This window comes from Prionailurus bengalensis, chromosome E4, assembly GCF_016509475.1.
Source record: "Prionailurus bengalensis isolate Pbe53 chromosome E4, Fcat_Pben_1.1_paternal_pri, whole genome shotgun sequence".
In the NCBI taxonomy this organism is placed as follows: domain Eukaryota; kingdom Metazoa; phylum Chordata; class Mammalia; order Carnivora; family Felidae; genus Prionailurus; species Prionailurus bengalensis.
In genome coordinates, this window is record NC_057360.1 from 26,977,777 (window position 1) to 27,005,640 (window position 27,864).

The following is a 27,864-nucleotide window of genomic DNA, read 5'->3' on the forward strand; positions in this document are numbered from 1 at the left end:
CCTAATCCTCTTGGTTAGACAGAATTTAGACAATGACACCCATGTTTCTCCTTGGACTCTCTGTCTTGTCTGTTTCAGTGCCCACCTTCTGTACCCGCCCCCCCCCCCGGCCCCCCACAGCCCCTTCCATGCTGGAGAAAAGCTATGAGGACGAGTACTGTGCTAGGAAGAACCTCTGCATTCTGTCACCAACCTTTGCTCTGGGAAACACTGTGCTGGCCGTCAAGTCCTGTCCACTCTGGAAAACACCTGCCTAAATCTCACCCTGGGGGCCCCCTGGAGCCAGGTAACCTGAGTCTCCCCGCATTTCCTATCAAAGGCCACCTAAGTACGGCTCTTCTTTCCCTTCCGTTTCCCTACAGTGACGTCGCACCAATCTACTGCTAAGTGTTTGGGACTCACACCTTTTCTCTCATTTATCGTTTATCACTCGCACTGGACCCCTGCCTCGTATCCAGCCCCCACTGCCTCCTGTCAGTCTTCCTGAAGCACAGCTTCATCACACCATCCCCCAAGGGGGCACAGGATCAAGTTCAAGATCTTTATGGTAAAAACAGAGGCCCTCCACATTCCTCACTGTTTTCCTCCCCAGTTCTGTCCTGCCGCCCGGCCACTTGTATGGTCACCAGACTCCTGCCTCGTGCACTTCATGCAGCACTCTTGCATCAGATCCTGAAGACTTTTTTTCTTGACCTGCCTGCATTTGAATCCTATTTGTTACATGTTACCTGTTGTATAGACACCACGTGTGCTGGTTAATTTTATGTGTCAACTTCATTGGTACCACAATGCCCAGGGACTTCGTCAGACATTATTCTGGATGTTTTTGTGAAGACATTTTTGAATAAGATTAACATTTAAATTGGTGGATTTTGAATAAAGCTGATTACCCTCCACGACGTGGTTGACCTCATCCAATCAGTTGAAGCCCTTAACAGCACAAACACTGATCTTCCCTGAGCAAGAAAGAATTCTGCCAGTAGACTGCCTTTAGGTTTGAGTTGCTATCTTCCCTGAGTCTGAAGCCTGCCAGCCTGCCCTGCAGATTTTGGACTTACCATGCCTCCATGATCACATGAGTCAATTCCTTAAAATAAATCTCTCTCTCTCTCCCCATATATATATGGAGAAATACACACACACACACACACACACACACAGTCTGTTGGCTCTTTCTCTGATGGTTTTCTCTGAAGAAACCTGACTAATACACCATGATATTATCTCCTTCCCATGAACACCTGTACCACTCATTTGTTATGACAGACTCACAAGATGTTAGTGCTGGAAGGCACTGCCATGACCACATGGTCCCTCCTCATTCCTATAAAGGAGAGGCCACACAAGACCAGTTTCTAGGCTGACCGGCACCTGAGCAGCTGAAAAGGCAAGCTGTGGATATTTTTTCTCCTTCAGAAGGAGCCGCAAAATAGAACTAGACACTGACGATGCTGGTGGTCAAGTTTTATTTGGGGAGGAGCCTGGATTTTAGGGACTTGCTATTTCTTTCCAAGTACCCAGAAGTACACCCGTTGTGTATACACAACTACCTATACTGGCATACTTCATGTGTTATGTTGCTGTTTTTAGTCCTCAAAGTGTCTACGAAGCCTTTCCTATCCTTGCCTTCCTCTTCCTCTCCCCTCCCTCTCCCCAGAGAAGTGAACTCTCCTCCAATAGCACACTGTATGTACATAGCACTGTTTGCTCAAGCTTGCCTAGACTCCCAACAACTGATTATAATGAAATGTATGTCTACAATTAGTGGATTTACTAATCCTTCCCCTAACAAGGTGCTTCAGTGATTCTGGAAAAAGGGTGTCAGTGCTTTCAAAAAGGCTGTCTTAATACGAGTTCCTCCCTCACCAAGTTTATAGCTACCCAACAGAAAGACAAATATGGTACGCAATTAAAAGAAAAGCAGTTCAGATAACAGCAGGAAGAAAACATACATGCTTAACAATTACTATTAAAACATGCTAGCCAGTGGGAAGAGTAGCCATTGAACCGGCTGGCATCTAAACCTATTCACAGCATTTACTGGACCAGACAGTGTGTCCCTTCTCAGCTGTACTTTGTGTCTGGATCAATGGCATTGCCTGTCTGGCTCAGGTGAACATGACCTGAGCCCTGGGGGTGTCACTGGCCATTGCTAACCACCCCCTCCCTCTGTGCCTTGACAAAGCCACTGACTAGCCTCACAATCCAGATGGATTAGAATGCTCTGGATTGCTGAGGGAGTGGAATACAATGTATAAAAAATGCATACACTTTGGAATCAACGGGTGGTCTGAGAGGTTAGAGTTAAATTGTCCAAGACTGATTCTCTGCAAAACTCCATGGGAGCCAGCTATGGCTGGGAGCTTAAGGCACTCCCTCACCTGTGCCATGTCAGACAGACAAGAGGCTCAAACCTTGGACCCCAGGCCTCTGATTGCAGAGGGGCAGGGCTGGTGGTCACCTAACTGTGAATGCTGAGCTGGCAGGATAAAGCTAGAGCCAAGGTTCCACCATGCCATAGCACTGTGTCCCCACCCCCAGTGCACACTAAGGAGGAGTGAGCACTTCCTAAATCATGCAGCTTAAAGTGCCACTCCCTGGAACCCTCCCTGGAGGCTGCAGCTCAGCGTTCACTAAATGTTTACCCTGCCCTAGGAGGCCGTGGGTGATGGGGGCCTGCACATCTGCCGATACTCCTGACTCCAGTGTTTTCTCTCAATGAGCACTGCTCCAGGAGGAATTTCCTTTTTTAAAGAACTACTGCTAAGCAACTGATCTTCCTGCTTTGAGACTGGAGCAGAGCCTGTGCTTAAAAGGGCTGCTTTGAGGAATACTGCAGAGTTGTCCATCATCCTGTTTTCTGGAACTCACATTCAGGCTGGGCCAATTTATCCATTAGGCACAGCAGCCGCAGTGTCTATGGGCCGGGACACTTCCAGGGACCCATGAAAGTCATTTGTCTTCAAGTCAGAAGAAAACAAACTCTTAAGCCCAAGAAAACATATAATACCTTTTAAACCAGCATGGTCAGAAACTAGAATTTTTAACTTTTTTTTTATGGAGGAAGGCAGAGAAGGCAAGAGTGCCTAGCACCCCCAAAAGTCATAATGTGGGTCTGCATTCAGAGAGGGGTTCACAGCAGAGATGTGAAGTTCTTCACTAGGATCACCCCTGATGAGGATGGTTCAGGGTCTCCCTGCTTGTCTCAATATGGCTAGGGTGGTCCCCCTGATCCCTGTGCTGGTGACAGTTTTCTGTTGCTGACTATGAGGCACTGGAGCCCCAAGCTCTTGCCCCTGAGGATCCCACCTGCACCTGTATGTCTTCAGCCTCTCAGGATCTGAGGAAGGCGCAGTGGGACAATCACTCTGGTCACATGCATGTGGGGTTCCTGGGTCAGCTCCCCAGGGCATTCTTGCCCAGGAACAGGAGGCTCTGCCAGAGAAACAGCATCACCTCTCCTCCCCCAGAAACAAGAGGCACCCTACTAAGCAGAATCCCCCCCCCACCCCGATATCTGCAGGCACGTATACGCGCGCATGCATACACACACACACACACACACAGGCAGGATACCCTGGTGGCCAGGCCCACCCAATGCAGGGAGAGGCTCACCAGGAGACTCGGTACACTGGCCGGCACACGGCGACCCCTCTGTAGGCCCCAGATGGCACTGCCCTGCTATGCTGACAGGGTGTGGGCTATACTTTGGGGGAGGAAGAAGAAAGCCCAGCTTTAAAGGCAGTACATTTCTAACCTAATAAGGGAGTCCAGGTGCCATCAGCCGCATCAGTGACCTTAACTTTTCCATACAAGATGGTGAATTGAGTCATCCTGGAATTCATGCCAAAGGTAGAAATAACATTTTTTGTTCTAAAAGGAGAAATGAAGGGGAGTCTGATCACAGAAGGTACTTTCAACTCCACTGCTGAAACCAGAGGCCTCTGCCAGCAGTGCTGGGAACACGCCACACAGGTACGCTGAGGGCTTTGGAGACAACTGCACAGCAAAGACCCTTCCGTAGCAAACCATACCTGCAAAGCTCCTCAAGCTGCCTCAACCATCACCCCTCTCGGAGAGGACCGTCTGGCCCAGTACCTGGAGTCGATATGGCCTCTGTGGGAAGGCCCCTTTCTGGAGGCCTACTTCCTACAGCAACGCTGTGCCAACCACACAATCAACGCAACCTACACAAGCTCTACTGTCTTAACACGGCTGCTGCTGACACAGGATGACAGCCCTCGTGGGTCACCTTCCTAGGTCCTGCATCTTGCTGACGTGTTGTGCCCTCCTGGTGTTAGGAATTCCAACCTAGGTGTGCCTGTCCCCAAAATAGCAAGAGACTGTGTTTCCGGGAGCTGCTCAATTTCTACGCTGATTTGCTTCCAGAAAATGAAGCTACTGATACGTCTTCACCTCCTGGAAAAGCCTGTCTGTCCATGCTTGCCCCGGCCACCTCCAGCCTGGCCGAGGATAAAGAAGGCCTTCTGGAGACTGCTCTGCCCGCCCCCACTCTTCCATCCATCTTTTATCAAGCTGCTCTTTGGAAGGAGTGATGCCCCTGGGCTGAGGCGGGGGGGAGGGTGCGGGGGTGCTCCTGCATCTGACTCGGGCCTGGGGCCTGTGTGGCATCACCATGTTAACTCAGCATGGCTCTCCAGGGTGATTTGACAAGCATAACCTTTAGAAGCATCTGCAGCAAGCCATCTGGCGTTGATTTTTCAGCTGCACCCTCTGAGGATTCACCAGGGCTGCCAAGTCAAAGTAATTCTTTTCTGGACACGGCAGCTGCTAAAGTGGGTCACCTTGCATTTCTATAGCATTTCTATGGCCAGGGGACAGCCTGACAAAAGGGAACATACTTTAAGGTTGGTGACTGGGGTTGTGATGAGCTGCTCGCCTAATCTGGGGAAGAGGAAGTGTCTAAGAGCACATTCACACAGTCACGTCTGTTTTGCAAATAGTCCTGCCAATTTTGAGACTACCCAGCCCAACCTAAGTAACCTACAGAAGGTGGAACAGAGGGCTCTGTGAAAGTCTAAGTCTCTGAGCTCCATATATATGAAGAGAAGAATAGTTAGGATGCTTCAGAGAAGCCATGCCCATTCCTAACTAGTCTCCTCCAACCAGAGTGAGACAAAGCAAAAATGTGGAAAGAAAAGGATAGTCTTTTTGGCACAGCTTGCCCAGATTTAGGATCTCCTGAGCCCCTCTCATAGGGGGGTCATAATGACACTGAACTCAAGAGGCAGGCCTCAGCCCTCTGCTTATGCTGGAGTCATCTCAATGGTGCCACGACAGTCCACGGCCTTCAATGCATAGGCTCAGTGTCTCCCATCAAAGAGCATATGGCCCAGTTCCACTGAGAATCCTCTGTTCTTCCAGTATCACACAGTGATGGAAACCAGCACACCCAGCATGCCCATCATCGTGACAAAAGCACAGGTGCCCTGCTTGGGGCAGGCACAATTTGGCATGGGCTGGCAGCCCCGTGTCAGGTCCACCAGGTGTACCGGCCCTGGGGTGTGCATTCCACGTGCAGGGGGTTCCAGGAGGGGCATGGCACACGGAATGGCAGGCGGGGATGGGGATGGGATGTCACTCCAGGAACAGCCACATATGTGAAGGGCTGGTCTGAATGTCCTTCAACTTGTTCTCTGCCTGCCTCTTCACTCCCAGTGAACTTGCCCTCACCCATGGCTCTAGCATCAAGAAAGCAGGGTAATGCCCAACTCTGCCATTCTGACCTCTTTTCCTCCTCTGCAGATCTTGTATCCAAATGCCTGATGAACATTTCCTCCATTTGGAGGGCAACCTCCTCTAAAGCGTGACCCTGAACTTCATTCCTTGGCTAAGGCCCCACCAAACCTCCAGACACCCAGTCAGAACCTGGGCTTCCCCCTGGATGCCTTCCCTTCTCACATTTCCTACACCCGGTTAACTAAATGATTACTGGTAAGAGGTAACACTCACATAGTACTCGCTATGCCCCAGGCACAGTTCTGAACACCTTACACGTACTGACTCAATATAATCCTCACAACAACCCTGTAAGACTGGCACCATTACAATTCCCATTTTGCAGATGACAAAACTGAGGCACAGAGACTTCCCCAAAGGCACACAGCCAGCAAGTGGCAGAGCCCGAATTCAAACCCAGGGGTCTGGTTCCAGAATCTTAACCACTTTGCTGCTGCCTCAGTAAACCTGCATTCTTCTGGCTCTTGGCAATTCCTTATCTCCACACCCCCCCCTGCCTATCACATCTCACCAGGACCACCATGCAGCCTCCTTACCGCCCCAGGCCCCCAGATCCAACACATCCCTGCAGCCAGGACAGCTATACTGAGATGCAAATGTGATGATGCTATCTACCTGCTTAAAATCCTGTAGTGGCTTCTAGCTGTTACTGGAGACATCCAAATCTTTCAGCAAGCCTGGAGGCCTCCGTGACCAGCCTGCACTGAGCTTTCTGGCCTTCAAGCCACTCCCTCCCGTCCCGTGAGCATGGTGTTTCTGCTCATGGTGTCTGCCCTGGGATGCTCACCCCGGCCTCCATCATCCGCCCAGGGAAGGTATACATCTCCTCCAAGCCCCAACTTAGAAGCCACGTCCTCTAGAGCCTCTGCTGTCCTTCCCAGGTGGAGGTACGGGTTTCCTGCCCCGCATTCACGTCTATCCTCTCCTACACCACAACTGTATTGGCCTGTTTGCCGGTCTTTCTCCCTGGAGACCGTGACATCTGTCCCCCAGGGAGCTCAGATTATGTGTCATTCACCTTCGAATCCTCCATATTTGACACTGTAGGCCCTCAGTCAAGGTGTGTTGACCGACTAAATGAATTAACTCACGCGCCTAACATGGGAAACACACACACAGGGAGCAGTGAGCAGCAGTACGTTGGCTGGATCCTACCTCTTCTCCCTGCCTCAGCCCTCCTAGGCCAGGGCCCCACTCACCGGCTGCCCTGGGCAACGGCGGGCACGATATCATGGCTGGCACGGAGGGGCCGGGTCCTGGCCTTCATGCGGGCACGCTGCAGCAGATGCTTGGCTTCCTCATGCCTGGGGCTCAGCACGGACTCCGGCTTGGGACCAAAGGTCCTACAGGGTGGCACACAGGCCAAAGCAGGCGGGGGAGGGATTAGAAGAAAATAACACGGATTAGAAGAGCTTTAACAGCACTGAGCATGGCGGTGCCAGAAAAAGCCCTGCATGTGCAGCTTTCCTTGTCCAGTTCCCACACAGAGGGCACCGGCCTGGGGTCTGGGCAATGGCCCTGAGTGTCTCTGGACAGGGCCGGGGAGCTAACCCACCGTGGACAGATTATCTGCTCAGGAAGTGGAGACAGAAATCCCAGGAGGATCTAAGAAGGGTAGGGGAATCTCCAGATTATTCTATTGTTCCTTCCCTGGGCAGGCAGCCGGAGTTATCTGGGAGGACGGGGGAAGGGCCCGGCGTGTTGGACTGGGCCTGTGCCCAGCCAGATGGTCTTTACACACATCACCTCCTTCTCTCCTTCTGCTTCTCTCTGCACCCACACGTACCCATGCAAGCCCCCACCGCAGACTCAAGAAGTCAGGCCTCAGCCTGTCACATTCTGCTCCTTTTGGGGGAATGACATTTCTATAAATCCTGGTGCTTGCTTGCCTCAGTCCCAATCCAAACCCGTTAGGCATCGGCTCAGGGCTGAGAGAAATTAAGCTGGACCCACACCAAGTCAGCAAATGGCTCGATTTTCATAATAATAAGGGTCCTCTCCCAGCCCTCCCCACCTACCAGATGTGTGGCCTCCCCAGCCAGTCCAGAGCTGCGGAAAATGACGGTGGCCCTTTTTCAAAGCTGTCTCGCAGACAGTGACATACAGCCAGTGCCAGGTTACAGCAATAACAGCAGCCCCACAACCTCCCGCTGACAAGCCATTTCTCTCCACAGAGCTCCCTCTCCCCAGCCAGGCTGGCCCAGGGCAGGTGCGCTCTCCACTTGACAGATGAGGGTGTTCCGCAGCAGAGAGGAACATTTGGCATGTTGCTCAAGGTCGAACATCAATTGAGAGCAAAGCAGACGATAGCCAGCCCCACTGCTTCCAGTATCCTTTCCACACCCTCTGTCTCCTCCTTCCTCTCCTCCTTGGATCCCAGGGCAGGCTTGAGAATGTTTGCAGCTGGAGTCAGACATGCTCTTTCATGTGACTTTGGCCTCCCCTGTCCTCACTGTCATATATGCAGGGGCTGTCCTTACCAGGGAGGGTCCACAAAAGGCAGGTAGAGGCCTAGCCAAGCATACCTACATTTCAGACTGTAGCGCCCCAAATCCCTTGTCTTACCCACCCCGTATGTCACCCGGAGAAAGGGGCCTGACAGGGGGAAGGTACCAAGTAGTTTCCTGGATAATGGAGGACAGATGTGAGTGGAAAATGGCATAATTCCGAGGCGTCCTTGGGACATCCTTGGACAAGCTCTGGGCAGTCTAAGGTCCTTTCTTTCTCTTTCTGTTTCTCTTTTCTTTCCCTTTGCCTTCCCTTCTTTTCTTTCTTGCTCATTATTTGCACCTAACCTTTCTTTGGGGCCCAAGGGGTGGAAAGAGCTGGCAGAATAAAGGCACCATCTGTGCCCATGAACCCTGGCAGGGCCCAGGCACAGTGCTGGAACCAGGAGGGTTTACTGGAGTGACGTGAAAGTGAATCTCCAGGCCCGCAGCCCTGTGGAGCCTCCTTTGGCAGGAGAGGCCTTGCTGTGCACAGCTTCCCAAGCAGGCAGCTCCTCCGATGCACGGCTGCGAGCAGCTGTGCTCCCTGGGGCTCCTGCTCCGACAGCAGAGATAATGAGGTTACCAGCCCGAGAGACGCCCCTGCAGCCGCGGGCCTCTGGCTGTCTGCCCGCACACTTGGAGCCTTCCGGTGACAGCTGTGCTTCCCCGGCTGTCTGAGGGCATTTGTCACAAGACCTGGTGGGCAGGCAGGAGGGCCCACAGGCAGCTGGCCAGATGCTGCCAGGATTGGCCTTGCCCCCAGGTTTTTAAGCCATTTTCCAGCTTTGCTGTTTCTTTTTTACTCCCTCTACTTGGAGCTGTTAATTCTTTCTTTCTTTCTTTCTTTCTTTTTTTTTTTTTTTCCATCAGCTGCCCTGCTTTGGTTCCTGGCAGACAAAGCTACTTTCTCCACTGATTAGAAAAGCAAGGCTCCTGAAGGCATCCATGCAGTAACAAGCTGAGCAGGGAGGGGAGTGGCAGCCACCTTCACAGATGGCAGTCAAGGTCAGCAGGGTAGGAACTCCTGGCCCTGACCAGCCCTGTGGAGGGGAGAGCAGTTTTCTCCCAGGAGTCGGGGGCAGGCAGCCGCGGTGTTGTGGGATGCGGAGCCTTTCCCAGCCAGACTGCCCACCCCCCCCCCCGCCCCCCGCCCCCATCCATCACTGCATCCTCCTGGTCCGCCCAAGAGGCGCCGGCCCTGCCAGGCACACAGGTTCAGACTCTTCCACCTGAGGGAGGCTTTCCAGTCTAATCTGGCCCTGGCCTCTGCCAAGGGCACACAGCCCTCGAGCCAACCCCTTCCCATCATGGACTATACCCCACAATCTCAGCTCCCACAACTGTGAAAATTTCCTGGAAGGGCTGGGGCAGACAGTGCAGGACTAGATTACAGCAACTCCATCTCAGAATAACAGCTTTTGCTACCCTCTGGAAAACCTGCATGTCTGAGACTCATTCGTTCAGCAGGCAGGGCATGGGGATAAAGTGGCTGAGTGCTTTTCTCTCCTGGGCTTTAGTATCCCCATCTGTAAAGAGCGGGAGTTGGATACGGGAGTAGACTCACACCTGCTACCTGTGAGTCTAGGTCTGCCCAGGTAGTCCGGTGCACCACAAGGCTGGGGGAGGGATTTTGAGGTCCTCTCCCTAGGGGGATCCACACCACAGATGTTTGGCCACCAAGGAGCAGCAACACCTACCAGGAACTAATTTGGGGGGACGACCGTTGTTCCACATGAGGATTCTGGCCCTTCCCTCTGCCCCTCCAACCACCAGTGTCCCAAGCTGATTTCAAGGACTTGGGCAGCATGCACCCCCTCCCCCCCCCCCCCCCCCCCATCTGGCTTGTTCATCTAAGCCAGTTTCCTGGTGGAGAGATACAGGCTTAGTTCCAACCTCAGCTCCCCTCAGGGCCAGACAGGTCGAGGTCTCAAGTCAGGACAGACGCCATTCCTCTCCTAGCCAAGGAGGAAGCGGGGGGGGGGGGGGGGGGGGGGGTCAACAGGACAGACTGGCCTCTTTCTGCAGCCATCATAATCCTGGATTAAAATAATAAGCTCCAGCAAGTCCCGGTCTAACGCTTTCATCTCAAGAACATGAATTAGGGAAATAATTTGGACTCTAAAGAGATCTGATATTTCCCAGATTCCAGGATGCAGTGGGGTAGAGGGGAAACGTATAGTGTACAGAACATATATAAGTCTTTTCCGTCACCATTTTTTCCACCTCTGTATATCATAAAGCCTCTAGATGGCCAAGGATCGAGCTCTCCCGCTATTATACTGTGTAGTTTCCCAAGGGAGGGGAAGAGAAAAGATGGGCCTGAAACTGATTCCTGGCTGCATGTGCCATGAGGGCAGGATGGTACCCTGGGTGCACGATCACAGCCACCTTCTTCTCATGGCTGGAGCACACAGACAGGCTGTAGCCACAGTGCTGGTTAAAGCGTGGTTCTGGGGCAGCCTAGCCAGGTTCTCATTCTGGGCTGTCCCCTCATGAGCCATGTCACCCTGGCAGGTTACTTTGGGGTTAAGCCTCAGTTTCCTCATCTGCTAAGGGCTCAGCTGATAAGTGAGCTTGAGCTCCTTAAAAGAGCTCATCACAGAGTCGGGCACTGGGTAAGAGTCAACCAAGGCCAGCAATCACTATTACCACTGCTGTGATTATTAGTAGTATTATTTTAAGTTACTCTCGCCCCCTTATGCACAAAGGATGGAATCCCTAAACATGAACTGGAATCCCTGCTGAAGAGCTCACCTTGTCATGGTCTGCAAGGGGAAGGTATGTTTGGAAGGGAAGCCATCTTGAGGCTAGAGAAGCCTTGGTGGTTTTGCTCCAGACAGCCTCTGACAGGGCTTCACAGAAGAGGCACCTTCCATAGAATGGGAGCCAGAGGAGACTGGTAGCAGAGGGAAGCTGCTGACAGATAATAAACAGGTGCTTATTCTCAATAGGGAAGAGGAGCGGGCTCCTTCAGAACGGCTGCTGTAGGATACGCCTGCCTCACTTAACACCTTTGAAAGGATCTGGGTGGAGGATCCCAGAGCTTTCTTAAGATGCCAACTTCTTATCCAGGGATAGTAGAGGGGCTGGCTTTGCCACTCTTCTTGAAGGCTTCTTGAAGAAGGCTAACAAACTCCCTATGGGGCTGCCCTTCTGGTCAGCACCGCCTGGCCTCAGTGTGTGGAGGCAGGTGTCTGAAACACCCCCTCATAGTGGGAAGAGTGGCCGGCTCAACTCTGGAGGCCAGGAAGGAGGGTTTCCTCTTGTTGAATTTCAGACCACCTCCCACAGACGGTCTAGGGTAAAGTAATTTTCTACAGCCTCTGTTTTCACAAAGATTGGGACCATAATGAGAATGTGTGGCGTGTATGTGAGTGAGGTAATGGCGTGGCAGAAAGCTCCAGGTGGCACTCGCTGTGCATTAGGGTTTCAGTGTTAGTGTCCTTCCTTCTCCACCCAGGACTTAAGAGCACTAGGTGAGCGGGAGCACAGTAAGCATTTGAAAACACTGGTGGGTGGTTTAATTTTTCTTTTTAGTTTTATTCTTGGTAGGCTTGAGATTGCTAAGGGGGCTTTCGTCCAGTTTTCCTTCGTGTCTGTATATCTTTTATTTTTTAAATTTTTTAATCTTTATTTAATATTGAAAGAGACAGACAGACCGACCAAGTATGAATGGGGGAGGAGCAGAGGGAGACACAGAATCCAAAGCAGGCTTCAAGCTCTGAGCTGTCAGCACAGAGCCCAACATAGGGCTCGAACCCACAAACCACGAGATCATGACTTGAGCCAAAGTCAGGCACTTAAGCAACTGAGCCACCCAGGTGCCCCCGTGTCTGTATATCTGGGTAGGCAGGATGGCAGGTGGCTGGGGATATGCAGGACAGGTTGGCTCTGCCAGCTTTCATTAACCCCTTGCTCTGGGGTGTCCTCAGGTACACCTATAGCCCTGAACATCCTGGGGATGTGCAAGAGTGGCTCTTCTCCCATGCTCACCCCCAGGACTCTTCACGTACCTCCTAATCCTAGGGGCCCAGAAGATCCAGAACTGGACTGGTAAGCCAGAGTGATCTCCAACTCTCTCACCAGCTCTGTAGCATGGGCACTAGGCCACAGGGGACAGCAAGGGTCCCGCACTGTCAGAAGACGCTGTGGTCTTACCACAGAGGGAGTGGGTGTGGCAGGAGGAAGATGGTTAATGTCTCTCGTTTTTTACTGCCCTACTTAAAATCTAAATTCCAAAGCTCTCCACTTATGGAGAGCCAGCTTCCCCACCCTGTATCCCGATAGTACCCACGCATTCCACCTCACCCTTCTCCCAAGCATTCCTGTAGGTCCTACCCACCGGGAGTGTCCTCTCCTGTTTCCATCCAGATCCTATCAAGCCCACCTACACTCATGCATATGTGCTTCTGCCAAGAAGCCTGTTCTGTGCAGCTACTTGGCCGGTACCAGGTCCCGGAGATAAGACCGGCACAGTTTTTGCCCCCAAGGAGCTCCAGGAGGAGACCCACCAGCAACATCTACGGCCAACGCTGAGGCAGGCAGAGAAGGCAGTGAGCACAACAACGGGCAATTCCCTCTGAAATTATACACAGGGGTCGGTTCACAGGAGACTCTCCAAAAGTGTTAGTGAATACATTAACCTCTAAAAAGCTGGCAATATTCTCGCAGCTGTGGGTCTGACCACTAGAGCCACAGGCACGGCCTCTGAAATTCTCGGGGGCTCCCTGCCTGCCTCACTTTAAACTGGAGTCTCACAAACTGCTTTGGGCGGGGAGTTTTGACCTCTAGCAATCCCAACAGGGGCCTGAACACTGGGACCCACCAGAGTGTGAGCTGCTGCAGGCTGGCACTCTGCCCTCTCTTTTCATGAAGAGGCGTGGGAACTGGAGACTGGGCTTCCCCTGAGCCTCAGCTTCTGAAGTGGGCACGATTCTACCACAGGGATGGGGTTGGGGAGGGGGGGAGTTGGAATCAACAGCCTAGGGAATCCTCTGAGTTTCCTTCATCATCAGAGCACAAATAAAACACAGCCCCAGGGACCCTCTCCTCTCCATTTCCCCCTCCCAGCAGAGTGGTAATTAAAGCCCTGCAGACACACTTGAGGACCTGGGGCACTGATCGCGCACACGGAAGGTCCTGATTTGAGCCAGAGCAGCCTCAAGAGGGCGCCCTGGCACCCTGGCACCTCTGGCTTCACACAGGTTTTGCACCCGCTGGGATCCCATGCTTCACTTGAGATCCTGAGGCAATCTGTAATCCTGATCTGCTCTCTCCGAGCCTCAAGATAGGGAAAAGGCTGAGCTGGTCGTGGCTATTTTACATTGTGGGGATGGGATGCTTGCGGGCTGCGAAGAATGGAAGAGGGCAGGGCCAGGCCTGGGCAGAGCACACGCTTCACTGTCCTCCCCACTCCTGTCTCTGACAAGCCCAGTTCCCAGTTGGCCCGTGAACAGGTGGCTGACAGCACTGGCCCCCGTTTGCCCTCTCTGAAGTGCTTACCGCCCCCCTCCTCTCCCCAAATTCCCACTTCCCAAATCATCTCAACAGTGGCTTGGAAGAAACAAGAATGGCCTGTGGAGCCCATCACCTCCCCTTCTTTGCCTATCCCTGAGAACACCTGGCCAGCGCTGGGGGAGGCAGAAGACCCCCACTCAAGGAGTGGCCTGTGGGGCCCAGACAGGACAGCTGTGGCAGTGTGGGAAGAGGGTTAGAGCGCAGGTTTCAGCACCAAGCAGCCCTGCATTCCCATACTTCATAGCTGTATGACCCTGGGCAAGTCATTTAATCTCTCCCCAGAGGGGCCTCTTTGTGAGCGAAGCAGGAACAATCCATATAGCTAGTTATGAGGATAAAGTGAGAATGTGGTGAGCACTTAGCACAGGCCCTGGCACACAACAAGAGCTGTGGTCCTCAACAACACGTTGTCCTCCTCCCTCGCATGGTCCTCTGGAGGGAAGGACTGGCCACTGGGATGTTCCAGCTCTCTAGGACAGGACCTTCTCTTGCCCCTCAAGAGGCAACACTGGGGGCAACACTGGGGTCAGGGGATGGAGGTCAGCATTTGGCCCTCAGCATGCAGGGTCCCAGCGCACTTCTGATGTTCCCACGGCATCACAGGTACCTCACCTCCAAGGCCGACTCTCCCCGTGACCACCCCCCTCAACAGGCTGGCCACACATCCCCACCGCCGACCATCAGACAGTGACGACTGTCTTAGGCTCTGCAGTAACCATCATTTCGTGAGCTTCTTGTCTTATCACCTTGCAAAGCAGTAACAATTGTAGACAATTATAATCAAATACACATTGGATTAATGTGTATTTTATAATTAAATACACTTTGGGTTAATTCCATCAAATGGTTACTTGATGCAATACTGAACGGCACTGATGCTAACCTGAGTGTGAAGCAGGACCATTTATGCCTCCAACCCTCAGAGGAGAGGACTCACTGCCCGAGCACGTCCTGACCCCTTAAGGATGGCCATCTTGGTGCCCAGCCATAGCTTCAGAACACCCCACTGCCCAGGGTCCTAAGCCTCTCAGTACAGACGCGAAATCCCCAGGACACTGGTCCCATGTGGTGCTCCTGGACTGCAGAGCGGAGAGTAGCATGCCTTACTTCGGAAGTCTCTTGGGGAGGTTAGCTATACAGAAATGGCATCAGTAAATCCACCCCCGTCAGGGGACAGATGGAGCCTGCCGTGTCTTAGGGACCACCTTCATATCTGCCAGGAGACTCAGTAATAGAACCAAATGAGGAGCCCTGTCCGAGGGGGCCTCAACACATGGCCGACCTTTCTCTCATCCTTTAACTAGACACGTTCCCTGGCCCTTCAGCGTGGGGGTCTACTCAGCAGGGGCCTGACTGTAGATTGCCAATAGAGGTCAGTGAGGCACTCTGACCTTCCAAACAAACCAGAGGATGAAGTTTTCCCCATGCCAACTCTATGCCCAGATATATGCTGGGCACAGTCTGAAAGCTCACTCACACAACTTCTCTCCACACACCCATACCCACCCAGCAGATACCTACATATCACACAGCACACATATATGCACACATCCATGTATCCTGCACCTGCACACATACACTCGACCTGAACCCTAAAATGCTGCAGGTGTCCTGGCAGTTTAAACCACAGTCTAGAAATCGCCATCCTGAGGATTATACACAAATGCCATCTCCTCACAGTGCTGGGGGGAGAATACCTTCCTTTGCTATGGCTGAGGTTCTCCTCCTTTAAAACAGGTATTTTCATCACTTATTATCCAACATGCAAGTTGGGAGCTTTGGCTTCTCCCTTCAAGAGAGAGGTCCGGACAAAGCCCCCAGTGGCAGCACCTTGCAGCTGGGCCTCTCTCCCAGCCCCGGAAGAAAGGGTGTGAGGGGTGGGGGGCAGAAGCAGCCACAGGAAGAGGACGCACCATCTTTGCCTGCCTCAGCTGCCTTCTCTGCGGGCTCTCCGAGGAAGTAGGAGGGAGAGGGAGGAGGACAGGGTGTCGCTGAGGACCACAGTCCTTTCTGCGGTCACAACACTCCATGCCGTGGCCGGGCTACGGGGAGACCTGATGAGAGGCAGAAGACAGTGGCCATGGAGGCAGAAGAAGAGAACCCTAGCAGAGCGGAGTCAACTATGATTCCAAGTCATAGATAGTGAGGGACGAAGGAGCCAGACAGCCCCCTGTCCACCAGGCCCTTGGCCAAGGCCACTGCAAAGGCCAGTAGCCAAGCAGGAGCTGGGTCGCCTGAATCTGGGGAGTCCTCAATTTGTAAAGGCAGGGCCAAGAAATGTGCCCTCCACATTTTCTGGAGGGCAGGTCAGATGAAGTGGAATTTATGTATGGAATGGCCTGGTGATGAAGAAGTAACAATTCCGACCTCTGACCTCCACAGAAACCATGAGACCCTCAACAAGTGACGACACTGCACAGCCGGAGAAATGGAGCCTCTCCGGCGCCTGGCGTTCTGCAGCCAAGAGCTCGGCAAAGACTGAGGCCGAGGCCAACCTCTGAGTGGGTGCCGGAGAGAGCCGCTCACCCCAACCGAGCGCACGTCCTGCCGGGTCAGGACACTACCCATGTCAGAAAGTGGCCCCACTGCTCCAACCACCCTGGTGTGCCAGGTCCCCGAGACACTGGTGGAGGGGCTGGAGCAAAGTCTGTGGGATGTCACAGGAGAGACTGGAGGAGGTGAAATCCTTTACAGGAGCCAGCACCCCCCCAGAAGGGAAAGGGACCGTGGGGTGAAAGCTCTGCATTTGTGTACCCTCCCTAAGGATTTTCAAAACTCTTCTCTCATTTTAGTCTCACGACAGTCTTGGGAAGTCAACCAGACAGATACTATTTGGGCCACTTTAAAGATAAAGAGACAGAGCCCAGAACAGGGGATATGACCCAGGGAGGCAGAGCAGGTTGCTGGTATACTCATGGCACTGTGCCCTGCACCCAGCAGTTTTGCTCAAGCGGCAGCCAGGCACCAGTGGGCGCTGGGGGTGACTGGCACATTCTATGGGGTCTCACATAGGAGGATCCCCAGCGGTCCACTGTGCACTGGTCTCCTGGTGTGGGATCTGCCTGCCTCTTGCTTTCTCGAGGTCTCCCACTCTCCCGGTGCTGGGTAAGCGAGGGGACCACAGCAAGGAGGCCAGGAGAGGAGGTGCGCACCCTGGGCTCTTACCTGTTCTGGTCTGAGTCCTGCAGGGAGATGCCTGAGTCCCAGTCCATGTCCCCGGGTGGTCGTTCTAAGAGGCAGAACAGAAGCAGAGATCAGGGCAGAGCCAGAAACTGGGCTCTCAGGGGCCACTCAATGAACTTGGAGAAGACAGTCTTCTTCACAAGCAGTTTGCTCCCCAGATAAATTCAACTCTACTCTGTGTCTCAGTCTAAGAAGTGGAGGCACGGCCTGTCACGGTGACAGCTGGCGGGCACTGCCATGGGCCCAGGGGACCGTGTGGGTCCTGTCAGGTGTGGGGTGAGGAATGGACTTTGGGGTGGGAGGAAGGACGTGAAAGAAGGCGCTCTCGGACCTGAACACTTCACATCCGCTGCCCGAGTACCGCCCACCTAACAGAACACCTGACCTGTTTGTGGGTAGGGTTTCCCCCAGGAGGAAAAGAGGTCCCCTGGGAGCTGAGGGTAAGTCAGCGGAGGGAGGTGCAAAATCCCACTCCAAAAGGACCACAAGAGAGAACGAAAGGGAAGAAATCATGGTAGCCTCCACGCCAAGCAGAGGGTGGCCTCCAGTTGGTCTGGAGGTCATGGGGTCTTCAGCAGACAGGTAGAGAATCTATGTCAGAGCCAGAATAAAAGGACTTCTTGATGAATTAGGTGACAGGCAGCTGTGCTCTTCTCCCCTTCCTGCCCCACCCCTCCGCAGGTGCCCTCTTCCCCCTTGTCCCCTCCTGGACTCCCTCCTTCTGCCCCCACCACCCAGACCTATAGAGTGAGCCTCACCTGGTATACCTCTGTCCCGGGATGGAGTCCAGGCTGAGATTTCCACCTTGGCGGGGCCTTGCCCCCCAACACTGAGCATCTCCTGCAGCAGAAGGCGGTTCCTCTCCACCCGGTCAGACAGGGACAAGGCACTGCCCCCAGTGCCCAGAGCCCCCAGGTCTCCAGCTCGCCAGAGCCCCCCGAGCAGGGCTGGCCTGGGGACAAAGTCTTCTTCGGAGGTCAGAGACAAGCTGTCCAGGTCTCCACCTGTAACTAGACCATCTCCACCTGTAACTAGACCATATGACCTTCCTTTCCTCAGGTGGGGCACGTGGGTGATTTTGTTACAAGGACCAGGGCCCCCAGGCCGGCCCGGAGTGACTCTGTGGATAGGGCTCTCTGGCAAAGAGCCAGGCCCTGGAAGCAGGCTCCTCTCATTGTCCGGCAATGCCCACACTGCTTCTGGAGGCCATGGGCTCTTCCCGTTCCAGCACTCAAGCCCAGGAGAAGGCGGCCTGGGCGGTCTGGGAACCTCCTTCCTGGCAGGGTCACTCTTGTTGACAACACTGTCCAGCTGCGCATCAGTCAGGTTCTGAGCAGGGAGGACCACCTCAGCATCCGGCAAGGAAGACCCCTCTGACAGAGTCCCAGCTCCACCCACCCTGACCCGCCTGCATTTGGATTTCTTAGATGGCCTCTCCTGAGAAGTGAGGCAGGGGCTCACCCCCTGTTTGCCTGCTGTCATCTTTTCCTTCAAGGCCCTCACCTTGGACTCCAGCACAGAGGGACCTTGGCGGTGTATCCCCAGTGCACCGGGGTGCTGGGGGACCATCAGGTTGGGTGTTCTGTCTTCCAGAGAGCAGGACCAGGGTCCTGGGAGGTGTCCATTATCCAGCCGTGGCTCAGGGCCACTTGTCTCCACACCTGAGGTCATCTCCATGGAGCTGGCTGTTCCGCTCCCTGTTTTGGTCCCTCTGGAAAAGAAAACAGACAAAGCTCCTGAGACCCAGCATATGGCTAGTAGCTCCAACACCCTCCTGGGTCCCCAGGGTGCCTTGGTTTTGAGCCCTGTCCAGATGAGAAAAACATGGGAACAGAGCTTTGAAAAGTATAAATCATTGGATGGGACAAACAAGTTACTATTGAGTTTTTTCTTCCAAGTCTGAGGAGCGTTCTAGTTTTTCTACCCCCATTTTACAGATGGAGCACAATGAAGCTTCAAACAACAGCCAACTGTGGACCGGAGTGAAAACAGGGGCCAGATTTCCCAATCCGTGGCCTCTTGCTTTGCTGACAAGTGACCTCAGAGGATGTCAACCTCTGCTAATAGCGGACACGCTCTTCCCTTTTTAAGGGAAGCCAGTGCAGATGAGGGGCTTCAGGAAGATACCCCACAGGATCTGACTCTCTGGTTCAAGGTGCCCACCTGTGTACAAGCCACAGGACTGCAGCATGGGGCTGCGCTCAGAGGGTGGCCACAATTAGTCGCCGACTCCTGTCCACATGTGCTGTGTACCAGGCAGGCCTGCAAGGGCTTTCAGACACTCTCAAATAATCCTCACACACTCTGCCAGGATGGGATTATCTTCCGCATTTTCACAGGCAGGGAAACTGAGGCACACAGAGATTCCGTCACGCAGGCGGAGGCCGGGTTTGCAACGCAAAGCTTCTCCTTCCAAGGCCAGGGCTTTTTCAAAGCACTCAGTGATCAAGTGATCACTTACCCCCCACCCCCCTCATTCTGTAGAGGAGAATATCCAGACTGGAGGGGTTAAGTGACTTGCCAGAATCACAACACTCCTTGGTGGCATGGTTGATGTCATAGTCTTCACAGGGAATGAAAATGAGCACGGGATTTTATTCACCAAGTGGTTCAGTGCACACATACGTGCCACGACGTGTTAATATCCACCCGCTCTCTGGGAAAATGCTCTGAAACACCATACGTTTATATATGTCTCACTTGAAGTAAACGGCTTGTGTAGAAAAATCCGTATTTACTTAAGTTACAAATTAGGAGTTAATTTTTCACTTCAAAAAAAGTTCATCACAGAATTCCCCGAAATAGTCGTTTACGACCAATCGACTTAAACACGTTGCAGGAATGTACACACTTCATAAAGCAAAGGACACAGTGCAAAAATGTCACATCAGCCTTACGCCGGGGAAGCGCCAGGGGTATCGTCAGGCGGGCGAGATCATTTCCTCCACCGGTTGATCTAGAAGTTAACAACTTTCTCTTGCAGCCCGGCCGCCGAATCCTCTCTTGTAAAGTTCAGTTCAGAAAACAGGGGGTTCGGGGCAATCCCAGCCAGGGGAAAAGCACTTCCGACGGGGAGACTCTGGCACCGCGTCCCCGGAGAACACGTCTCCTCCAACGGGGGCTCCCCGGGGCGCGGGCAGCCTTCCGGGGAGGCGCTGGCTCTCGCCCCCACAGGCTGAAGCGGGAAGGACTCTCCGCGCCCTCCCCCGCGCCCCTGCTCGCACCCCCCCCACCCTCCCCCACCCCTCCGCCCCGGCCCGCCCGGCGCCTCGCTCCCGAGTACTCACTGGGGGCCGCCGCCCGCCGGCTGGGCCGCCGCCGCCTCCGGCACCCCCTCCATCCCGCGGCGCGGCCCTGCTCCGGCCCTCTGCCCTCCGGCCCCGCCGTGCGGTGTGGGGTGCGGGCCGCCGCCTGCCTGCGGGGTCCGAGGGCCAAGCGGGCGCGGCCCGGGCTGGAAGGAAGCGGCATGGGCTGCCAGGTCCCGGCTCTGCCCGCGCGGAGAGAGGCCGAGCCGGGCGCGCCCCGGGCCGGGAGCGGAGAGAGGGAGCGCGGAGGGCAGAAAGGCGGGGCGGCGGAAGGGGCTGGAGGAGCGGGACCGGGCCCCCACCCAGGCCTCCGCCGCCCTCCGCTCGCCTCCTTCTCGCGGCCACGGCGGCGGGGCGTCCCAAGGGCGGGAGGACGAGCGGGGCCCGGGCGCCGGGGGACCGACCCCTTGGCGCGGGGCCGGGCCAGGCTTCGGGGCGTGCGCAGCGGGGGACGCGGCTCCACGCGGGCGAGGGCCAGGAAGACCTCGCGTTCCTCCCCGGCTCCCCGGGGAAGCGTGCAACTCCACACCCGGGGCTTGGGGAGCAGGCTCGGCTGTCCCGGGGGAAGCTAAGGAATGCCCTTTGTTTAGACAACTTTTCCCGAGGTCTCGGTCCGCCCTCCCCGAGGTGCCCTTTCCAGACGCTCGCGGGTACCCGGAGTGGAGGCGGGCTCCCTCATCCTGCCCGGTCAGGGGGAGAGCCTGGTCCCTGCGTTGCCAGCCCCTGGGATAGGGATCGGTTCTCAGAGTCCTGGGGACTCTTGAAGAGACCGGGTCGCTTCTTCCACACCCGGGAGCAAGTAGCAGCCAAGGGTTAGGGTACCTGCAGCTGTGACCCAAACCAACGGGACTTTCTTTCTCTTTCCACCCAGAGGAAGGTAACAGAATCTCACCTGTTACCAAACATTTCTACACAAAGGACGGGAAACAGCAAAAGAGTTAGGACCCAGGAGATTCCAGAAATCTCTACAAAGGCAAAGTGCTCATCCATCTTTGCTTCAGATGACAAGCTTCTCACTCAAAATGGTTTGCTCTCCTGTTTGTACCTTGCTCACTACCGTCACCATCCAGATGACAGGCATGGGCGCAATGAGGACCACACAATGGGGGGGGGGGGGCGCGAGGGAAGGATGGTTTCCAGAGGAGGCCTGGCTCTGGAGTGGGCAGGACTTATCCTGCAGCAGGTGGGGGCATCCGGGCACAACCCCCCAGGCCTGAGAGCAGCTGTTTGGGGAACTATGCTAGATTGGCCTTGGGCTACTTTAGGAACCCAGTGGATTATCTAGGGCAAACCCTTTGTGTTACAGAACACACGCAAGCTCAAACAGCTCTCTCCTGTCAGGTGTCCAAAGCCTGGGACCAAAGCTCTTGCATCCCCTCTCTCTCCATTATTCCCAGAGCAATCAGTTCCTCCAACAGGGCACTTTGTGCTGTTGATTAATCCTGACCACTTCATAATACGGTCATGTGCCGTCTATGGAGGGTGTACGGAGCATCCTTTCTACAGCTTAGGAAACTGAGTGAGGTGATCTCGCCAGGATCACAGAGCTAGTGAGTGGTAGGCTCTCTAGAGTCCGAGACCGTCCCCTCAACCACACTGCCCGGCGCTGTCGCCAGCCTTCTGCTTGTGCACATTCAGCACGGAAGGATTTAGTTTAAAGAATCAAAAACTTGTGAAGTGCTGTAAGAGCAAAGTTAGCTGCCGCACAGTCTGGCCCTCCCTGTCTGGATATCTTCTGCCATCCTTCCTGTGATCCAGGGTACAGTCCCGTAAACCTTGCAAACCTCTCTTCCATGTGCGGTGTCAAGGCTAACAACAGTACTGTTACGGTTATTGGGGAATTTCTATGAGCTAAGGTACTCAATATAGGATCCTTTAGGTCTTTACAACAATCACAACGTCAGTATAGTACATCTCCACTTTAGGGATAAGGAAATTGGGGTACAGACAGGTTACCCGACTTGCCTGAGGACCCACAGCTAATATAGTCAGAATCTGAATCCAGTCCTGTATGGCTCCATGATCTTCTGCCTTGCTTCCTTCTTCCAGAGGCTCTCAGAGCTCAGACTCTTAAGGGTAACTTTAGGACTCCTGCTCCCCAGCCCCAGAAGTTAATGATCTGTAAGGCAAGTTTCTGAAAGTTCCAGCAAAAGCTTAATGTTTAAAGGAAACCTGCTCCCCCCCGCCTTTTGAGATGCAAATAATCACCTTCAGTTGACTCATTATGTTTGTTACTTTACACTTAATGTAGGGGTAATGGGTGTCACATCTCTATAGAGGTTTTAAAAGCCATCTAAAAATACCAACAGGCAAATCCTCACAAGCTATTAAATTATCACAGCATTCACATGTCTGAGAGCGATTCTCATTCATCTGGATTCTGTCTGGTTCAGCAAATATCTGTTGAGTTTCTACCACATGCCAGGCACTGAAAAGACACAATGTAATACCATAAGCCCTGTCCTTGAGGAATTTCTGGTCAAGTTGGTGCAGGGGAAGGGAAACAAAACTTCCGTATGAGTGCTCCCCAAGCAGGGTAGCACAGGGTGGAGGTATAGGTCTGCTCCCAGGAACAGCAAGACTGAAGTGTGTCTTGGGTGGGAGGGGTATCGCAGAGAGTGGGTCTTGGAGTTAGCCAGACAGAGGGGGAGGGGTGGGAGAGCCATTTCTGTCAGAGAGATTAGCATAACCATTGGCATCCAGGTGCGAAACTGCCTGGTTTCACTGTTCTAAAGTGCAAAAGTTACACTGGTTAAAAGGCAAGGGTGGGGCGCCTGGGTGGCTCGGTCGGTCGGTATGCATCCGACTTCAGCCCAGGTCACGATCTCACGGTCCGTGAGTTCGAGCCCTGCGTCGGGCTCTGTGCTGACAGCTCAGAGCCTGGAGCCTGTTTCAGATTCTGTGTCTCCCTCTCTCTCTGACCCTCCCCCATTCATGCTCTGCCTCTCTCTGTCTCAAAAATAAATAAACGTTAAAAAAAAAAAAAGGCAAGGGCAGGGCTGAAGCTGCAAAGCAGGGGTGACTCCTCTGGGGTCCGGGTGAGGAGCTTGGGTGCCGTTCTGTGTCGTGGGAACCCCTAGGAGGTGGGCTCCCTTGAGCACAGCACGTTTCTGGACTGGAGAACTAATTTACGTCCTGTGTATCAGAATCCATCATTACCATTTTCTGGAGAGAAGTCTAGGAGGAGGGACACAATCACACTAGGAGGTACGAAGCCATCACATAGCCTTCTTCCTAGGGCTCGTACAACTAGGGAACCGCTTTGAACAACTAAGGAAACCCACCATCCCAAGAAGCCTCCTTCCCCTTAGCCTGGGTGAAAACACGGCCTCAGTCCTCCTCCTCACCTTCCCCCAACACGTTCTGAACACGTAGCTTGAATAAGGAGCCGCATAGGATGTGGAAATCGGGTTTCATGTAGGATGAAGGGATGGGTAAGAGATGGTCCTATAAGGTGACACCGTTAGGGGTGAGTGGCGTGGGAATGGGGTGGGAGGGACACCTCTCCGTCCCTCTACTGTACCACCTGGGGGAGCTTGTCCAACCGGAAACCCCAATTCTGTGCCTGCCCCTGTCTCGGTCATGAGACACCTGGTCTCAACACACAGGCAACGGACCCTGGAAGAAGCTTCTGGGGATGCTGTTCATAGCCCCAGGGACTTTTCTTTCCAGCAGAGGCCCAGGAGAGCACTGGGACTTGTTTCCCTTGTGCCTGCCTCTCCCCTGCTTAGAACTCCCCCACCACTCCCTTGGGCCTGTGCGGACTCTCCTGAGACACGGCGAAGGGTTGATTCCGAGGTCTGACTCGTGGAGGTTCTGATTCTGTAGGCTGGAGTAAGGCCCAGGGGGTCTGTCTCCTAATAGTCTTCCTGAGTGCTTTTCAGGCTCAGTTTGGAGAAGCACGGGCCCTGTGTGCAAACTCAAACCCCTTCGTATGGCCTGGCGGGCCTCCGGTGTGAGCTCACGGCCCAACAGCCCATCCTGCACGCCTGCCACACGGAACTACCAGCCCCCCCCACCACGGGCATGCTGGGTCATGTCTTCTTGCCTTTGCCCAGCCTTTCCTCCAGCCTGAACCACCTGCTTCCCTCCACATACGTGCCAACTTGACTGTCTCCTCCTGGAACTCCCACACAGCTCACATGGCACCTTCTCAGGAAAGCCTTCCCCAGTGCCGGCCACAGTCCTCCTAACCTGGGTTACAGAGCCCTGGGCCCGCTGCTTCCAGACCATTTGTCACACTGACACTTCACAGAGCACTTCCTGATCTGGATCTGTGTCCCTGGCCCCTGAAACGTGCCTGCCACATAAAAGGTATTGACTAAATGCCAGGCGCTTAAAAGAAGGAAAAAAAAATCCTTGTCAGGTAAGGATGCCTGACAGGAGAATAGGGGCGCTGCTTGTTCAAAGGATCAAGGTCACCTTCCAAAGGATTTGGTTCATTCTCTTGACTTGGCCAGTCCTGCCCCAGGGTCTGTGAGAAAGTAGGTCACTGGCAGGGCTAGGACCAGCACCCAGACTTCCTGGCCAACTCTGATTTTCACCTGATGTCCAGGCCTACTGGCCTCTGCCCTTCCTCCCTCTTTTCCAAACAGCCGTTTGTCCCCGGCAGTGGTATGGGACTCCAATTCTGAGTGAGCCTGGAAATTTGGAGATAAAATAGCTCCCAGAAGAAGAAATGGATGGGGGAGGAGAGAGAGCAGATCACGAGAGGGAAGCACAAACAGGGTGGGAGAGGATCCCAGAAATACATACGGTCAGGCAATGTGCCATCTGGGCCCTCCAGAGAGCAACTACCTTGTCATGCCTCTCTACACACTCCAACACACACACACACACACACACACACACACACACACGTGCGGGAACACATACATGCCATGCTCTCCTATGCCACACCTGCCTGAATGGACCAAGTCCCAGGGAGAACAGAAGCGTGGTTCTTACCTGGCCTCAGTTAGTCTGAACCACTCCCCCCAGCAGGGAGCCCACTGGGGCAGGACAGGGACCTTCCCCGAAGATAAAGACTTTGGACATCACTGCCTTTGATGCCCACTCACCCCACATCTGCCCTGACTCTGCTAGGCATCTGTTCCTATGCCCAAGTCCAAACAGCAGCTTTTCATTTCATAATCCTAATCACAGGGAAATGACTAGGATTAGGAAAATATTTTAATGCTCTCCCTCCTACTCTACCATGGCCTGCTCTGTGGTGGGGGCATCAATGTGAGGAGAGGGCACCTGGCTTTAACTTATCTGTCAATAACCACTATCATCTTGGCTGAGTCAATTTTCTCATCTACAAATGAAAGCAGATTCAGAGAGAAAGATATTGGAGGAGGAACTCAGCCCTGAAGTCATGTTTGTGACAGTTTTTCATCTTGAGAAAAGACAGAAAAGTGCTCAGAAATCTATTAGTAATTTGCTTAAGACATATGAGAGATGAAAAAAAAAAAGACATATGAGAGATGATGAAGGAATATATTAGTATAATCTGGAAAAGTAATAGCCCATTTAGAAATAACTTTTATGCCAAAAGACATTTACAAGAAAGTTAATGGCAACATTGTTCACAGTACAAAACATCCGAAGACCATCCAAATGTTTATCAATAGTAGAAAAGATAATTTTGGCATATTTGTAAAATGGAATATTAGATATCAATAAAAATGAACACATGATAGCTACATAGAACAACGTGGCTGATTCTTACAGGTTGTTGAGCAAACAAGTCAAAAAAGAAACAGATGGCATTAAGCAGAAAATTCTTTAGAGACACATACACTACATAGGCGGTCAAACTAGTGGAAAGCAAGAGAATTATTAAAACAGATAATAATATAATGGCCTCAGTGTGGGAAAAAAATGTCAGATGACAATTGGAGAGAAGGGTATGAAGGGTTTCAAAGGCAGAGGTAATGCTTTTTTGAGTTAGGTGGTGAATATATGGATGTTTACAATGTACATTATATATATATGCATATATATATATACACGCATATATATATATACACATGTGTATACACACACACCATATAATATATATAATGTATGTAATATGTAGCATATATATAATGTGCATACAACACATGCCATAATTTAAAATATATATAATGTACATACAACATAATTTTTTACAAATATAGAATCTATATATGAAAAAAAAAACCCTCTTTACCATCTATGTGAAAGAAGACCTGAGTAAATGGAGAAATATTTACTCCATGTTCCTGATACTTGTTGTATATTATGAAGATGAAAATTTTCCTTGGATCTAAAGAGTTAAATATAATTTCAGCCAAGAGTCCATATATAGGCAAAAATATTTAAGAGAAAAAAATGTATACAAGAAAGAGAAGGAAAGAAAAAAAAGAAATGAGAGGAGGCTTACTCTACAAAATACAAAATTGTGCTATAAGTTTATAATAATTAATATAGAGATGGACTGATGCCAAAATAAACAGAGCAATGTAACAGAATGAATGTAGTATATATATATATATATATATATATATATATACACACACACACACACTATATAATATAGTATGAATATATATATATATATACATAGTATGTTGTATATGTACATGGTATACACACAGTATATTTATGCACATAGTATAAAAACAGATCCTAAACTTTCTTCATCTAATAAAGGGCATTTACAAAAAATATATAACCAGGATGATACTCAGTAGCAAAATGTTGAACACTTCTCCTGAGTTTGGGAACAAGGAAAGGACATCTAGTACCAGCACTCCTATTCAGTGTTGTAATGGAATCCCTATCTGGTGCAATACAGCTAGAAAAAGAAAAGAAAGCATGAATAATGAGACAAAATTACTTGCCAATTACATGATTACAAAACAATCCAAAAGAAACTCTCAAAATTTAGAAGTAAATTCAGCAAGGCTTCTGGCTACAGAATCAATATATAAAAATCTATTGTATTTCTATGCACTTAGCAACAGGTAGAAAGTGAGATTTATAAAAAATACCATGAACGAAAGCATCAATCATCAAATGCCTAAGAATAAAACCTGACAAAGATCATTAGGAAGACTTTACATTGAAAACTACAAAACGTTACCGGGAGAAATTAAAGAAATGTGAATAAGTGGAGGAATACGCCACGTTCATTGATCAGAAAACTTACTGTCGTTAAGATGTCAGTTCCTCCAGGATTGATCTAAGTATTCGTTTTATAGTTCGGTAGGGCTGTGGTAATGAAGTGCCCCAAACTGGGTGGTTTACACAACAAAAATGTATTGTCTCACAGTTCTGGAAGCCCGAAGTCCAAAATCAAGGTCTCAGCAGGGCCATGATCCATCTGAAGGCTCTAGGTTCAGGCCTCTCTTCTAGCTTCTGGTAGCTGGCTTGTGGCAATACAACTTGAGTCTTCACGTGGTATTCTCACTGTGTGAGGGTCTGTGTCCAAATCTCCTGTTCGTATAAGGACATAGTCATATTGGATTAAGGACTCATCCTACTCTGGTATGACCTCATCTTAACTAATTACATCTAGCAACGGTCCTATTTCCAAACAAGGGCACATTCTGAGGTATTGAGAGTTAAGACTTCCACGTATAAATTTTAGGGGACACAGC

General features: G+C 52.1%; 1 protein-coding gene across 2 annotated transcripts in view; it reads right to left on the reverse strand.

The window, feature by feature from the left end:
- Positions 1-20,625, reverse strand: part of KIAA1614 (KIAA1614 ortholog) — a 41,687-nt gene extending 21,062 nt beyond the window's left edge. For both annotated transcript variants that reach the window (XM_043569196.1, XM_043569195.1), the window contains exons 1-4: positions 20,237-20,625; positions 17,708-18,660; positions 16,932-16,995; positions 6,960-7,103 (exon numbers count right to left, since the gene is read on the reverse strand). In XM_043569196.1, the coding sequence (XP_043425131.1) occupies positions 6,960-7,103; positions 16,932-16,995; positions 17,708-18,660; positions 20,237-20,289 (1,214 nt within the window). In that variant the 5' untranslated portion in view covers positions 20,290-20,625. The remainder of the gene's footprint in view (positions 1-6,959; positions 7,104-16,931; positions 16,996-17,707; positions 18,661-20,236) is intronic.
- Between the last annotated feature and the right edge of the window lie 7,239 nt (positions 20,626-27,864).